Below are 17,202 nucleotides of genomic sequence, written 5' to 3'. Positions count from 1 at the left end.
TAACAAGGTGAGCTTGGTTAGCATTTATGGCAGGGTAGTAGCAAGCGGTATACTAGCTCCCTGCAGCTGGGAACGCTGGAAAGCTGAGTAAACAGAGAGTCAAGGACGAAGCAGGGATGGTTCCTGTGAAGACTCATTAAATCAAGCAAAGTGATAATCACTGCCATCACTTAGACTAAGCCCGCAGTAGTCTCTAGAGATCATCAATTACTGGTGACTCTCGTCCTTCAAAAATCGTCACCCTGGAGATGAAAAGGACTGGCAGTGGGGTCTGAGTCACCCATTCGCCAGAATGCACATGTCGCCAAATAACTCAAAGCAACCTTTTAACAGTTGTATTCCTTTTTAATCAGTCTTGCCCAAAGCAGTTTTACATTCAATCTTTGTTGCTTCTTGGCTGTTCTCACAAGATGCCATTTAAAAGGGGAGTGGGTGAGTCATACCTTCTCCCTGTGGAATTTTTAATTCATTTCCATTCCTTCCTTTTTTTTTTTTTCCATGTCCATCAGTGAGTTTAAAGCCCCCAACTGTGTCCTCCTGAGTCCTGGAAAAACTAGAGTGCTAGGTAACGCTGGGCACCAGGCCCAGAAGATAATTTCATAGATTTGCAGAGTAACAGAGAAAGCAGAGCACCTGAGAAGCCCTGAAAGTGATCATCTGCTGCCTTTCTGGGCTTTGGCTCCAGCACCCCACCTCCCACCCACCCCTCACTTTACATATTGATCACTCTTACTACCTCTCTTGGTAAATCAGATTTTCACAGACGCTAACCAGGACCCTTGACACTGGCAGCACAACCTAGGGTACAGTCTTAGTCATCATAAAGAGATATTAGTTTTTCTCCCAACATTTTTTTTGAAACAAAAGTGGAAAGAATTTTCCAGTGAACATCACATACTTAGCACCTGTGTTCTATGATATGTGCTTCACCGCGTACTTAGCTAACTAGCCACTTCTGTGCATTCATCAATCTCTCTTATTTGTTTATTTTAACACATTTTAAAGCAGGGTGCAGGCTTCGGTACACTTTCCCCAAATACATCATCACGCACATCATTAGCTAGTTCACTGCAGTCTTTTCTTTTCCAGTAAATGTACATACAATGCAATGCACAGATGCTATGGGTACCACTTGATGAGTTCTAACAAATGCATGTACCCGTGTAACAAAACCCTGCTAAGACAGAGAGCATCACTGCCACCCAGAAAGGTTCCTCCTGCCTCCTCCCTGTAAATCCCCACCCGGACTCCCAGAGGCGACCATTGTTCTCATGTTTTCTCCTTTCATAGATGAGTTTTGCCTATTAAACTTCATGTATTGGTTGACCAAAAAGTTAGTTCGGGGTTAGTAAGTCAGTAAGAAAACCCGAATGGACATTTTGGCCAACCCAATAAATGTAACCAAATAATACGTATTTCTTTTGTGTGAGACATCTTTTCATGGAGAGTTATATTTTGAGCTTCATCCATGTTGAGTTTTATAATAGCCATTATCTTTTTAGTTCTGGGTAGAATTCCTTTGTAGGCGTAGACCATAGTTTGTTTATCCATTCTGTTGATGGATAGCCGGGCTATTTCCAGTTTGTAGAGATCATGGTAAAACTTCAGTGAGCATACTTATGCAGTCTTTTGGTGAGTGTATGTATTTATTTCTCTTGGGTGTAATAACCATCATACGTTTAGTTTCAAAACTGCCAGACATTTTCCCAAAGTGGTTGCATCATTCGTACTCCCACTGGTAACATAGGCGTGTTCATTTGCTCCACATCCTCACCAGAGGAAGGTAGTGCCAGTCTTTGGAAGTTTAGCCATTCTAGTGGGTGTGTAGTTGCATCTCACTGCACTTTTAATTTGCGTTTTCCTGATGACTAATGATGCTGAGCACTTTATTATGTACTTACGCTTTCTGTGTATATTTCCTTTGTGAAGTGTGTGTTAAAATCTTTTGCCTACATTTTATTTTTTATATGCCCTGGATTCGAGTCCTTTGTTCAATCTCTGTTTTGCAAACATGAAAACCCAGTCTGTGACTTGACTGTTCATTCCGTTAAAATCTTTGAGCAGAGTGTTTTGTTTTGGTGAAGTTTAATCTCGCAGTTTTTTTTTTCATAATTACTGCTTATTTTGTATTACCTCTTAAAAAGCCTTTGCCTACTCACAAGGCAAGAAGATATCTTCCTGTGTTTTTTTCTGTAGATTTGACTTTTATGTTTAGTTTCATATGTCGGCTTATGATCCATCTTGATTTAATGTTTTATGTGTAGTGCATGATAGGCGTCGAGATTTCTTTTTTTCTATATACATACCTAATGTATACAGTCTTGATTACTGTAGTTTAGGGTATATCCTGAAGTAGTGTAAATCTTCTAACTCTGTCCTAGTGTTTTAAGATTGCTTTGGATATTTTAGGTCCTTTGCCCTTCTGTATAAAGTTTACGTTTGTCAATTTCTAGCAAAAAGTGTAATAGGATTGCTATTGTGTTTAAAGTATAGAAAAATTTTGAGAAAATTAACAATTTAACAATATTGAGCCTTCCAATTTATGAACATAGTCTGTCTTCTAGTTTTTTAATTTTTCTTAGCAGTCTTTGGTTTGGAGATTTTGTCAGCTTTTGGTTAAATTTATTTCAAAATTTGGGGTTGGCCAGAAGTTCACATGGGTTAAACAGGACAGACTTTTTATAGTCAACCCAATATTTTGTTGATGTTATATTAAGTGAAATTTTTTTCAGTTGTATTTTCAAATTGTTTGCAGTTAGTATCTAGGTACATAGTTGATTTTTGTGTATTAACCTTATAGCATATGAACTTACTAAATTCACTACTCAGTTCTGTAAGTTGGTTTTGTAGATATGCTAGAATTTTCTTTAAAAATAATCATGTAATCTGCAAATACAGTGAATTTTAATTTTTTTCCTTTAGGTTGTGGATGCTTTTCTTCCTTATTGCAAAAGCTTGGACATTTTGTCCAGGGCTAAATGAAAGTGATGAGAAGGAGTCTGTGTGTCTTACTCCCGATGATATAGGGAAAACATTTACTACTGCAATATTAAGTGCAGTGTTACTTGAGAGTTTTTTTTTAAGATATCTTTAACAGATTGAAAAATTTTACAGAGTTTTATCATTAAACTCATTTGTCTAATGATTTCTCTGTGACTATTTAAATAACACTTTTTTCCTCTTTCATTCTGATAATGTATATTACTTTGATTTTTTTAATGTTAAACTAACCTTGCATTCCTAAGATAGACCCTATTTGGTTGTAATGTATTTTTCTTTCTACATATCACTGGATTCAACTTTCTAATACTTTGTAAAGGATTTTATTCATGGCGGATGGTGCTCTGTGATTTCATGTTTTCTTTTCTTTGTTACATTCTGGCTTCAGTGTTATGCCAGCCCTATAAAACAAGTTACGAAGCATTTCCTCCTTATTTTCTGAAAGACTTCATGTAAGATGAATATTATTTCTTCTGTATGTTTGCTGAAATTCATGAGTAAAACTGTTCAAGACTAGAGTTTTCTTTATGGGAAGGTTTTAGATGATTAGATACTGGGCTTCCCTGGTAGCTCAGTTGGTAAAGAATCTGCCTGCAGTGCAGGAGACCCGGGTTTGATCCCTGGATCAGGAAGATCCCCTGGAGAAAGAAATGGGAAACCACTCCAGCATGCTTGCCTGGAAAATCCAATAGACAGAGGAGCCTGGTGGGCTGCAGTCCACAGGGGTCCCAAAGAGTTGGGCACAACTGAGTGACTCACACTGTAGATGATTAATTCCATTCCTTTCATAGACAAAGGGGTATTCAGATATTATGTTTCATCTGTGTCCATTTTCTTAAGTTCTATTTTTCAAGGAATTTGACTGTTTTATCCAAGTTGTCAAGCTTTTTGGTATAAAGTTGTTCATAACATTCCCTTACTTAAAATGTCTGTAAGATGTCATTGATCACCCCCCCTTCAATACTGATATAGATAATCTGTGTTCTTTCTTTTTTTCTCTATCAGTCTAGTTATGGTTTATCAATTTTGTTGTTCTTTGCAAAGAATTAACTTTTGATTTTGCTTATGCCCTCTACTTTATATATTTCTGCTTTTATTCTTACATCATCTTCTACTTTCTTTGGGTTTACTTTGCTCTTCTTTTTCTTTGCTTAAATAAGGTATAGAAACCTAGCTATCCTATAGACCTTTTTTTCTTTTCTAATGTAAGTATTTAAAGCTTTAAGTTTTTCCCATAAGCACTGCTTTGGCTGAATCCCACAAATTTTAATATGTTCTATTTTAATTATTATTCAGTTTACAATGTTTCCTGAAATTGTATTTTTACCTGTGGATTGTATACAAATGGATTGTTTAATTTCTAAGTTTCCAAAAACATGGAGTTTTTCTTGATTTCTGATTTAATTCCCTTTTGATCAGAGAGGGTTTATTCTGTACCATTTCAGTTTCTTAAAAGTTTTTTTTAATTGAGGTTTATTTGTGGCTCAGCATATATGATCTCTCTTGGTGAACATACTATGTGTATTTGAAAGAAAGTATATTCTGCTGTTTTTGGATGTAATGTTCTATAAACATCAATTAAGTCAAGGTGGTAAATAGTGTTGTTCAATGGTCTTTGGGGATTTTTTTTTTCTATGTAGTTCTATCAATTGCTGAGAGAAAAAGAGTAAAATCTCCAGCTGTGATTGAAGAATGATCTATTTACCTCTTTAGTTGTATTAGTTTCTACTTCATTTATTTTGAAGATCTGCTAAGTGTATGCACATTTGTGATTGGTATGTTTTCCTGGTGTATGAACTTTGATAAAACTTTGATTATGAACTTACTTTTTTATCATTATGAGCAACCCTTTCTGGTCTTGAAGTTTCCTCTTTTTTTTGACGTTGCTTCCCGTTACAGCTGTTACATACTTATTTTCTATCCATTTGCTTTCCACCTGTATGTGTCCCTGTATTGAAAATGTGTTTCTTATAGATAACAGTCTGCCGTAGTTGGGTCTTGTTTCTTTAATCCATTTTGACATTGTCTGCCCTTAATTGGAGTATTTAATCTGTTCACATTTGCTACAATTGAATTTGCAACCACTAATTAAGTTACTCCCTCACTTTGGTTTTTAGTAGCCAAGAGTTGTGGTCTTACTGACTACCATAATTGTCTAATTTCATATAATGCATTTTTTACTGTGTCTTAATACGGAATGTCTTCTTAAGAGAAAGGATCTCATATCAAGCACAGTGCCTTGAGAAGAGAAGGTATTGGGTTGGCCAAAAAGTGCGTTCAGGTTTTTGGCCACCCCATTACTTAGAAAGCATTGTTGAGTGAGTGCAGTGGGAAGAACTGTGCAGTAACAGTAGGTTCCAGGCTTATTTTCTATTGTTATCCTACGTTATTAATGAGCAGGTGAGACTAGATTATCTCTAAAGTTACTGATTCCTGTGACATTCTGTGCTTTAAGGACTTCTACTGGAAGGGCGGTTTTGATCTACAAGACGTACTGAGGGGCTGTCTTTCACCCAACAGTCACTTTCTGACAGTGGCAGCTTTTCTGTAATGTTTTGTGTATGTGTATTAGTTGCTCACTCATATCCAACTCTTTGCAACCCCACGGACTGTAGCCCACCAGACTCCTCTGTCCGTGGGATTCTCCAGGCACAAATCCTGGAGTGGGTTGCCATTCTCTCCTCCAGGGGAACCTCCCGACCCAGGGATCAAACCCGGGTCTCCGGCATAGCAAGCAGATTCTTTACCACTGAGCTACCAGGGAAGCATAATGTTATGTATATAATGTGCTATTAATAGAAAATAAAAAAGCAGTCATTAAAAAAAAAAGCAATCATGGTTACCACACATTCTTTCAATAGTGTATTCGCATTCAAAATTAAGGGCTATGTAATAGCATTCGAGTCCTTAAATTTGAATGTGAATACACTATTGAAAGAATGTGTGGTAACCCTGATTGTTTTTTAATTTTCTGTTAATAGTATTATTGCTGTTGGTTCTTCAGCATTCTGACTATGTGTACAAAATAGTAACACTCTTGTTGGGTGTTGGAAGAATCAAAACCCAAAATGTTATGGTTTGTTTTGCATATGTCCTAAACCTTGGAGAAGGAAATGGCACCCCACTCCAATATTCTTGCCTGGAGAATCCCATGGACGGAGGAGCCTGGTAGACTACAGTCCATGGGGTCGCAGAGAGTCGAACACGACTGAGCGACTTCACCACCACCACCAAACCTTGTCAACCAGCATGATAAGGGAGCAGAGGTCCCTGATTATTCTCTTAGCTATGTTACCAGGTTAGTTTCTCATAGGTTCTGCTCATTTAAAAATCGAAATTCTGCCTCTCTCTGGTATCTCAGTTTGTGTTGAGCAGAATCTTTTGTTATGTATTAGACCCTCCCAACATAACTCCCAATATCCAGGAAGCAAACTTGACCACCATCTCAAAAGGAAAAAAGTTATTTTATAAATCCGCAAACATCCAACTCAGTCATTCTTCAGTCTAGACTATCATTAGCTCAGCATTAGACAGGACGTAAAATTCTGTTGAGATGTTTTCTAGATATGATTATATTCACTCCCCAGAAAAGAACGTGTTCAGTGGTACTTCTGAGGAATTGGGGGACTTCCCCAGTAAAGAATCGCCTGCAGTTCAGGAAACTGTCACTGGGTTGAGAAGGTCTCCTGGAGGAGGGCATGGCAACCCACTGCAGTATTCTTGCCTGGAGAATCCCATGGACAGAGGAGCCTGGCAGCTACAGTCCATGGGGTCACAGAGAGTCAGACACGGCTGAGCGACCAAGCACATGCCCTGAGGAATTACACCATTAACCCAGGACGCTATTTGGCAAGTCAGTCAAACCTTTGGCTATCCAAAGAAGTTTATAAATTCTACTTACTCATCTTGGGACTGCAGATGCAGAAGAGAGTTTGTACCTTGTGACTAATGAAAGTTTGTATTTCATCTACACAGCATAAGTATCTACTTTGTGGTTTGGTTTGAGCAAGTTGGGTTTGGGGTAGAGGGATGTCCATGTAGGAAAGGGTCCTAAACCTCTCAGGAATTTGGACCTCAACCTCTAGTGAGATTTTACACAGGAAATCGAAAGTAAGGCCCATCCAGCTTCATTAATGACAGAGGTTTCAGAGAGGATGGCAGGAAATTAATAGCAAACAGAAATGTTTTTTGATGCCACAGCCTTCTTGGATTGAAGCAGAAACAGTTTACGAAAGATAATAAAGAGCCTTTCATATCGTCTTCCTTCAGCGTCCTGCTGATTGGGGCCTTACTGTGAGGGGACAGTAAGTAGTGATAATAGATGTCACTTTTGTAGGTCACTTTCTTCCAAAAATAGAAGCATGCTTTCCAAGAAATCGTTTCTATCCAGTTACATAACATCTGCCACTTCTGGCTCTTTGATCTTAAGTGGTTCTTGGTCTTAGCTGTGTGTCTTAGCCCTATAGCTAGACTGTTGAGCATCCCTGGGACAAAGGACTATTGTGTCTTTACTTTCTGTAGATTACCTGGTCTAGGGTTAAGCAATTTTTAGGGTTAACCGTTTGGGAATGGTAGCCAGTCGAATTAGCTGGAGGCTGCTATAGAAGTCAAGAGAGACCTCCTTCAGCTTTGTGTCTTTAGCTTTGCTTCATTCATTTACTCATTCTTCATATTTGTTTGTTTTTTTCTTTTTTATATTGAAGGAGAGTTTTCAGTGCTGAAGGCCTTACCTATAAACATTTATGAGCCTACTGTCTTCCAGGAGCTTCCTGTCTAGATGGACAAACAGGCCTATCCACAAATGAGACAAACTCCATTCAGAGTATGGGCAAGGTATTTCGGAACGGGAGCACAGAGTTACCAAGAGGCACTGGGAAGACGTCATGACAGGAGAAATGTATTTGAGCTTTGTTTTGAAGGCTGGTAGCATCTGGTTTTTATTTGCTTTGATGTTCCCAGGTTACTGTCCCATTCCCCTGCCACCACCACCTCCCAGTTTTAAAAAAAATGCCATCAGCATAAGTTGTTGGCTTAAGTTAGCTTCACAGAGAGCAGTAGCATCCTTTCTAGTTGATGTTGCTCCTACAGCATGCAAAGAAGTGTGCGTGCATGGCAAATTGCTTCAGTCGTGTCAGACTCTTTGTGACCCTATGGACTAGCCCGCCAGGCTCCTCTGTCCATGGGATTCTCTAGGAAAGAATACTGGCGTGGGTTGCCGTGCTCACCTCCAGGGGCTCTTTCAATCCAGGGATCAAACCTGTGTCTCATACATCTCTTGCATTGGCAGGTGGGTTCTTTACCACTAGCACCACCTGGAAAGCCGGATCAGCATGGTCCCATGATGCTGGAGTTTCGGCTTATTTAGATGACCCTATAACGTCACAGAAAGAGAAGTGGATTTGGAATCAGAAAGCCAGAGTTCAGGTTCTGACTTTGTCTCTTAGAAGCTCATGGTCATGGTTGGAAAATTCTCTATTTCCTAACTGCCCAAGAACTTAAGCCCACTGCCTCTCCCTGCTCCCCAAAGGTACGGCAGTTGACCTTGGTAGTAAAGAAGAGCTGTTCTGTTGGATGGCTGTTTAAACGATATGGGGGGTTATATCAGCCGTAAAATACCAGCTCAGGTATTTAGCTTAGATTAGCTGACTGCCTTTATGCACATATTTGTGTATTAACACATGTATGTGGACTCAGCTCAGTGCTCCGGAAGGACCTAGAGGGGTGAGATGGGGGGGGAGCGGGGACTCATGTTGTTGTGCAGCAGAAACTGACACAAAATACTGGCTTTTAAAAACAAGTTATTTCTTATCCCTTCATTTCTGCTGCTGCCAAAGGTGGTGTCGTTTTCCCCCTAGAGGAAGGACTTGGCGGTAAGTTATTGTTTGAGGATGAGGCTTGCCTCTGTGTCCTAAGCTATACTCTGATTACTTCTGAAGAGACCTTATCATCCTCGCGCAGCCACCTCTGCCAGCCTTGCTTGGGCCTGCGGTGCCACACGGCAGAGAGGGTCTGTGGATTTAGTTCTTCCTCCCGTAGACACGTCCCATCTGTGCGGTGGCCTGTCCTCTCGTTGTCCCAGGAATGCAAGGTGCTATTGTGCTGCCAGGCTTGCTAACTTAATGGCATCCTTCTCGGAAATATTGTGGGTTTTGTGAAAAAAAAAAAAAAATCAGTTAATAGAGGGGTACAATTTTGAAATGTCTGACTGTAAGATGTCCTCACTTACTTTGTGAAATATATTCATTTAGAGTTTTCTGCTTCATGGGTTTTTTTCAGTCAACCTTCATGCAGTATGCATTCTCCATAATACATTAGTGTTTCAGTTTTTTTAAATGATGGTTTTCTCCAAACACGATAATTGATGTTTGAGTGTGAGTTACGTGTATCCTGTAGCAGTGTATACTTCTGTTCCTGCATGCCTTAGGACTCACTTATTAGAAAGGCCTGTGACTTTCTGGTCCGATTCTCTCAGATAAGCCAGTTGATTTAGTATCCTGTCAGAAGCAAGATTTGATAAGATCTGTGTCGTTTTTTGTCTTACGATTCGTTGTTTAGTAACTGTGGACTAGTCGTTTCCCTTTAGTTCATGCTGCCTTTGGTAATCGTATAGAAAACCTTAGGAATACGGTTATAGTGTGAGAGTCGAGTCAGTTCTTCAGTTCAGTGATTCTTAACCACCTTAATAATTATTATTAGACAAGTCAGTTTTATTGATGAATGAATGAGTTTAAAAGAGAACAGCAGTTATAGAACTGTGGAAATTTTATGATTTTTCTTTTTCACAGCAAAAGCTGTGAACTTCTTTGGAAAGAAGGAAATGAAGTGCCAAATAAAGCCTTCCCTCACCCTCCCCGAAGAATTAAGAAAGTTGTAGAAAGGCATTTGGAAGAATTATTTCATTCTAGAAATGAAAGTCACTCACTTCCACTCGTGTCCAGCTCTATGTGACTCCATGGACTATACGTGGAATTCTCCAGGCCAGAATCCTGGAGTGGGTAGCCATGCCCTCCTCCAGGGGATCTTCCCAACCCAGATCTCCCACGTTGCAGGCAGATTCTTTACCATCTGAACCACCAGGGAAGCCCTGGACAAAGTATTGGGTTGGCCAAAAAGTCCACTCAGGCTTTTCCATAAGTTGGCATGAAAAAACACAGACAAATTTTTAGGCCAACCCAATATCTGATCACATTAGGAGCTTCAGTTTCTTAATCTGCAAAACGGGGATAATAAAACGCACGTCATAGAGCTGATGAGAGCATTCACTGCACGTGGCATGGTCAGTGCAGTGCTTGACCACAGTGGCCTCTGCAGCTAAGAGTGTCCTATTCCTGCACATCAGCATTCCCCTCGGCGGGTCATTTTCATTTTCCTGGGTTTCTGGCCACCATTAAGGCTATTAACTCAAAACAGCTTGAATCTCAAGTGGTACTCACCACTCTGATACCTGGTTTCAGTGAAAGAGAAAAATGACTCCTAATTTTGTAAGTCATTGCTGAGATTCAGAGGCTTGACAAGAAGACGTGTGGGTGTGTGTGTAAGACATTTCACCTGAATTATTCCTGTGATCATTATGCATACCCTTCCCTCCCCCTTCTTTTGTTTTCCTTCATTTAACATGACTCTAAAACATGGAGTAGGAAGTAAATGATGCAGACGGTTTTCACTTACATGAAAAATCGTTGCTAGGAACTGAAAATTAGGGTTTTCACAGTTGAAATCCCTGCTTTTCAAGGAGATTATGGCTACCTTACACTGCAGGAACATGATGCTGATGGTGATGATGATAACCGTACGCTGTGTGCCAGCTCAGGCACGTCTGTCCCGTGAGGCGTAGCTGCTATTAGCCTCATTTTGCCGATGATGAAACCAAAGCACAAGGAGGTTAATCATGTTCCTGGTTGCATAGTTAAGAAGTAGCAGAACCAGGATTTGAACTCAGTCTGACCCGAGAGCCAGTGCTCTCAACCACTGGGTTAGATCTGGGAGGACAAGGGGAAGACATCCTTGAAAGGAGAGCCAACGTCCTAAAGTTTTGGCAGGCTATTTACTTTTCTGTTTGCTCTATAGGTATTCTGAGAGAAGCCTCACAAAGTGCATCGGAATTACTATTGAGACCAGACCAGATTACTGCATGAAGCGGCATCTCAGTGACATGTTGACCTATGGCTGCACAAGGCTGGAGATTGGGGTGCAGAGTGTCTATGAGGATGTGGCCAGAGATACCAACCGGTAAGGTGGTGCAGGCGATCTTGCCGGAGACTTCCTCTTCTCCCACCAAGCAGATCAATGTTCCATCTGAGAGGGAAGGGTCTAGGTGTTCCTGCTATTCATTTTTCTGTCCATGCTCTGAACCCCATTTCCTCCTTCCTTGACTTTCAGTCTTTCTGCGCTGACTCTTTTCCAGTAGCCTATAAACATCGTCTTCATCTCTCTTCCTATTCATAAATAGCCTTTCCTGTAGAGAAGGCAAAGGCAGGGCTCGAAGTCAATAGTTTAAAGCAGGAGAGAAGGCCAACGAGACTAGGAACAGAGAAAAGGGTTTGAACAAGAAGGAAGCCGGGGGACTTCCGTAGTGGTCCAGTGGTTGAGAATTCGCTTGTCAATGTGGGGGACACAGGTTTGATTGCTGGATGATGGTCATCGTTAACTAAGACCCCACATGCTGCTGGGTAACCAAGCCTGTGTGCCACAATTACTGAGCCCATGCACCTCAATCCATGCACCCACACATGTGCCTCAACTGGAGAGCCAGCACACTGCAAACTATAGAGCCCACGTGCCCTGGAGCCTGTGCACCGCAGCGAAGATTCCCTGTGCCACTACTGAGACCCAACACAGTCGGTCAGTTTATAAACAAATAAGTCCAGGTGAGATCCAACAGATTAGTTTGTATGAAGCAAATGCCAACTGGCAGGGTACTGAAAGAAAGGCTGGTGAGATGATGGGTATAAACTTTGAGAGATTTGAGAGTCTAAGGAAGGAAGGAGTAAGAGCTGATAGAGCCAAGATGAAGTTCTTTTCCGTCCAGAAATAAAAGAAGGTTTCAGGAGTAGGTGTGTGTTGAGTGGGACCTTAAGGGCTACTTCACTTTAATAGGAGTTAGATAGACATGATGGAGGGTTGTGATTGGAGAAGGAAGTAAAGGGAAATCAGGGAAACACATGGGTCAGCATCTGAGAAACAGCCAAGAAGAGTTCCAGGCTAAGGAAGGCGGATGCTTCCCTTAAGGTAATTTGTTGTTGTTATTTAGTTGATATGTCTGACTCTTTGCGACCCTATAGACTGTAGCCCCTCCAGGCTTCTCTGTCCGTGAAATTTCTCAGGCAGGAATACTGGAGTGGGTTGCTATTTCATTCTCCAGGGAATATTCCCAACCCAGGAATCAAACCCACGCCTCCTGCACTGGCAACTAGATTCTTTACCACTGAGCCACCAGGGAAGCCCCTTTAAGGTAATAGAGATCTCCAAAATATTTTTGTGCACAGGAAGAGTCTGATGGATCTCAGGCTTGAGAAAGAGCAACGTGAATCGGATGCAGTCTTGTTGGGGAAGGCTTGAGCCAGAAACGCTGGTAGAGCTGCTACAGTAATAACCAAGGCTGTGCTGGAGGGGTGCCTTGGGGATGGAGTCTCTCGGAGGTCAGAGAAGCTTTCTGAAGAAAATGATGTTGAAGCTGAGACTCACAGCAAGAGTCTGAGTTAGTCAGGTGGGGAAGAGGAAGACTGTTTCAGGCTGAAAGAAAAGTACAGGCAAGCTCTTGAGAGCAGAAGCACATCATGGCACATTTAGGGATTTTGGAGTGATTTTGTTTGGTGGAGTGTGGAGCGTGAGGTGGGAGCGTGGTCAGAGGTGAGGCTGAAAGGGTCAGCAGAGGGACCAAAGCCTTCGAAGTTGGCCCAGTGGGCTTAGACTTTAATCCAAGGCCAGCTAAGTTGTGATCAAGGCATATCTGCATTTTATTTATTTATTTACGGCCACACCACATGGTGTGTGGGATCTTAAGTTCCCCTACCAGGGATCGAACCCCTGCCCCTTGCAGAGGAAACTGGAAGTCTTAAACCACTGGACCCCAGGGAAGTCCCCATATCCGCATTTTAGAAACATCGCTTTTCAGGGATCACAGTGTGAGTGTGGACTAAGAAGATGGAAGGAAGGCCAGTTCAGAGGCTGTTGCAGTAATTGAAGCAGGAGGTGGTGTCCTAAAAAGAGGTGTATGGTGACCGAATGGGAATGAGGGTGAGAAAGAATGGGAAGGAGAGAGGCTGGGAGGCAAGATGAGTTTCATTGTGGAAAACTAGGCTTTAGACCTTTACATGCTGGTGGAGCAACCAGTTGAAGGTTTGCTTTAGAGCCAGGCTGTCCAACAGAACATCCGTGGTGACTGAAGTGTTTGGAACCCACATTGTCCACTGTGATAGCACAGCCAAGGAACTGGATTATTGATTTGGATCAGTTTCAAGGTAAACCTGAATAACCATGTGCGCCTCATGACTGCAGTATTGTACAGAGCAGCAGTAGAGTAGCGGGTATTTGGGCGTGGTGTCAGAAGAGAGGCCTGACCCACCCATGGGAATTGAGAAGTCGTTAAAAGAGATCAGAGAGTGAAGCCATGGAAAGGAATAGGAACCTTCAGAGAGTGGGCTGGGGTCCAGTTTCTAAGAGTTTTTGGTGGTGGATGGGAAGGTCTTTCTGATGAGAGCCCTGTGGGCTTCAGTTTTTAATAGCCCCAAACTATTAAAAGGGCTTGTGTCTTACTTGAATGTAGTGCTAGAATATTAAGCTGACTTATCCAGCTGGCCCCAAATGATTATACTTTGTCACTCAATTATTCTTTCTTCTTACTAATACTTTTTTAAGGACCTGCCAGCCCACCAAAGTGAAATGTACTTTGCATATTGATGAATCTCTCTGTCTCTCTCTGCCCGCCTTTCCCTTCTTCCCTTTCTTTCTCCCAATGATATTATTTGTAATAAATATTTTTAAAACAAAGGGCATAACAAGATCCTGTTCCTGTAAGGCTCTGATCTCACTATTCTTATTTTTAATCTAGGTATTTATATTAGCAGACTTATTTTGGCCCATAATGCTAAACCAGGCAATTTTAGTGTATATTAATTCTTCTTTCCTGATGGCTCCCTGATGGCAGTCGGTGAAGAATCCGCCTGCAATGCAGAAGACCCAGGTTCGATCCCTGGATTGAGAAGATCCCCTGGAGAAGGAGATGGCAACCCACTCCAGTATTCTTACCTGGAGAATCCCCTCGGATAGAGGAGCCTAGTGGGCTATAGTCCACGGGGTCACAAGAGTAGGACACAGCGAAGCGGTTAAACCACCACCATATTAATTCTTGTGACCTCAGTCACTTGCTGTCAGAACTTTGAGGAGGTGCATAAGGGAACTTCTGAGAAATATCTTAGAAGTAAAATAATTTTTCTCCAGGCCTTCTTAGAAGCAGAGACGTAAAGACGACTTTCTAAGGTTTCCTTTCCCCCAGACATGTTCGTCATTCCAGAGCTCCGGCTACCTGTGTCAGACTTCGTTTCGCTCTGTTGCTGCTGCCCACCTTCTTGCCCGTTTATTTGTGTAACAGGTAGTGAATTTTCTTTCCTCAGGGGCCACACTGTGAAGGCAGTGTGCGAGTCCTTCCACCTGGCCAAAGATTCTGGCTTCAAAGTGGTGGCTCACATGATGCCTGATCTGCCGAACGTGGGGCTGGAGAGAGACATTGAACAGTTTACAGTAAGTGCTGACCCAAACCAAGCTGCTTGAGAATGCCTGTGCGTGCTGCTGCTGCCCGCTCTGCTTTTTTTCCTTTTTTCCTTTTTTAAACTTTTTATTTTGTGTCGGCGTATAGCCGATTAACAATGTTGAGATAGTTTCAGGTGGATAGCGCAGGGACTCGGCCATACGTATACATGTATCCAGTAAGTATAATTCTTCCATCTTTTGGGAACTGTGTGTTTTTGTTCTCTGACTGATTCCTCCACTGGACATGAATAGTTTTAATGTTAATGATATGAACTTTCTCGGGAATTTGTTAAAAATACTTTCCCCACACTATTCTTGGTCTTTTACTTTTGTTTCTGTTGTCAAAGCTTTCCTGTTTACTTACTTATTTAGTGATTTCTTAAGATGCTTCTCAGCTTAGAACTGCCTTTCTCTGTCAGGATTTCCCTAAACAGTGAAAGAAACTATTCTGTTTTCTTCTAGCCTTTCTGTTCTTTGAATTTTAATACCTAACTCTGGGGTTTGTTTGCTTTTTTAAAAAATAATGTATGAATTTATTTTTGGCCGTGCTGGGTGTTCATTGCTGCACTCAGGCTTTCTCTGGTACAGTGAGGGGGGCTCCTCTTTGTTGTGATGCACGGGCTCTCATTGTGATGGCTTCTTATATTGTGGCGCTCGGCTCTGTAGGCTTCAGTAGCTGCATCTCACAAGCTCTAGAGCTTGGGCTTAGTAGCTGAGGTGCCCAGTCTCTAGTTGCCTGCAGTATGCGAAATCTTCTCTGACCAGGCACCAAACCATGTCCCCTGCATTGGCAGGTGGGTTCTTATCCACTGTGCCCCAGGGAAAGCCTGTTTGTTTTGACTCTATCACATGTTAGCTTGATCCATGTTAGCTTGGTCTTGGGAAATGGGATTGGTCAAAACTCTTTCCTCCTTCAAATTCTCAAATAGGAAAGTGACATAGGGATATCCTTTTAGAGAAGAGGGTGAAAATGTTTATCAAGTTATTTCATCAGCAAAGAGACTTTTATGTTCTGTTATTAGAACAGTGGAATTCACCATGACGTTCTTTCTTTCCTTTCAGAAAGTTTATTGTTTCCAAGCAAATGAAATACAACTAAAGGTCTGTTTTATAAGACAGCATTAATTCACAGATGTTACGGATTCCCTCATATTGACCTGTAATAGATTTTGAGTCATATCTTCCCCTCAGTAGTATTAGCTGGGTACTCAGATATAAGCCTAAAAGGCACCTGAAACACACATTTCTTCAGCACAGCTTCTGGGCAGGCCAGTGGTATAGCCAGAGTTCATAACTTTAGGTGCCCTTGGGGAAAAATATGTAAAGTAATAGCAAATAACTGAGCAAATCACAATTTATTTTCTTAGTGTCTTTAAAATAAAGAATAGTTCAGAAATAACATTGCAAAGACAGCCCTCCATGTAAACAGATTTATCTTCTTGTTTACAATCTTTTCAAAGAAACCCACAGGGAATCTGAGTAGACTGTATGCCTTTTCTAACTGCATCCCAGCAAATGAATAACACAATAGAGCTAAAATGAGAAAAATCAGATTTCTCTCTAGAAAAAAAATCCTCTGAAAAATCAATCTGTAGATTACCATAAATATTTTTACAAATCAATTTTTTAAAAAAGATACCCTAATAGAATGGGGGGGGGGGGAAATCTTGAACAAGCACTTCACAAAAAAGATGTTCAGCTACTCAGTAACTGTTCAGAAGTTCTCTAAGTCATTTATCTTCAAAGAAATGAAATTTAAAACTACAATGCACAGCTACTGTGTACTCATCAGAGTAGTGAACATGGAAAAAGACAAGATCAAGTGTTGGTAAGAGTGTGCAGCAACTGGAGCTCCCATTCACTGTTAGTGGGAATATAGACTGGTACATCAAATTGGAAAGCTGTTTGATAGCATCTACTAAATGCAAACATACGCATACTCCATGACCCAGCAATTCTACTTCCTCACATTTACCCAGCAGAAATGTGCACATGTATTTACCAAAACGCAGTCACACATTACTGAGGGCACTGTCATCAGATTGAAAACACCCCAGGTGTCCATTAAAGTCGAATACATAAATAAGTTGTGGTATATAGTCAAACAATGAAATACATAAAGCGATAAGACTAACTATGGCTTCATGCAACAACGTGGCTGATTCTATTCAACATAATATTGAGCAAAGGAAACCAGATCCAAAAGACAATGTAACATAGAATTCTGTTAATGTGAGTTCAGAAGCTTTGGGTGGAATTGTAACTGGAAACGGACATGGGGTAGGCTTCTGAGGTTTTGATAATGTGCCTTTTCTTAACTTGAGCATCTGGGTGCTGGTTACATGATTTGGAAAAATCTGTCTTCAAGAGGGAAGGGACATATGTATACCTATGGCTGATTCATGTTGACATATGGCAGAAACCAACACAATATTGTAAAGCAGTTATCCTTCA

The 17,202-nt window shown here is 41.1% G+C and overlaps 1 protein-coding gene across 1 annotated transcript in view; it reads left to right on the top strand.

Moving 5' to 3' along the window:
• ELP3 (elongator acetyltransferase complex subunit 3) overlaps positions 1 to 17,202 on the top strand; it is a 124,639-nt gene that overhangs the window by 35,336 nt on the left and 72,101 nt on the right. The window contains exons 8-9 of the mRNA XM_052644852.1: positions 11,068 to 11,229; positions 14,613 to 14,739. Coding sequence (XP_052500812.1) covers positions 11,068 to 11,229; positions 14,613 to 14,739 — 289 coding nt within the window. The remainder of the gene's footprint in view (positions 1 to 11,067; positions 11,230 to 14,612; positions 14,740 to 17,202) is intronic.

The sequence above is a fragment of the Budorcas taxicolor genome, chromosome 8, assembly GCF_023091745.1.
Source record: "Budorcas taxicolor isolate Tak-1 chromosome 8, Takin1.1, whole genome shotgun sequence".
Lineage (NCBI taxonomy): Eukaryota > Metazoa > Chordata > Mammalia > Artiodactyla > Bovidae > Budorcas > Budorcas taxicolor.
The sequence above is the reverse complement of the archived record's forward strand: the minus strand, read 5'-3'. Positions and strand labels throughout refer to the sequence as shown.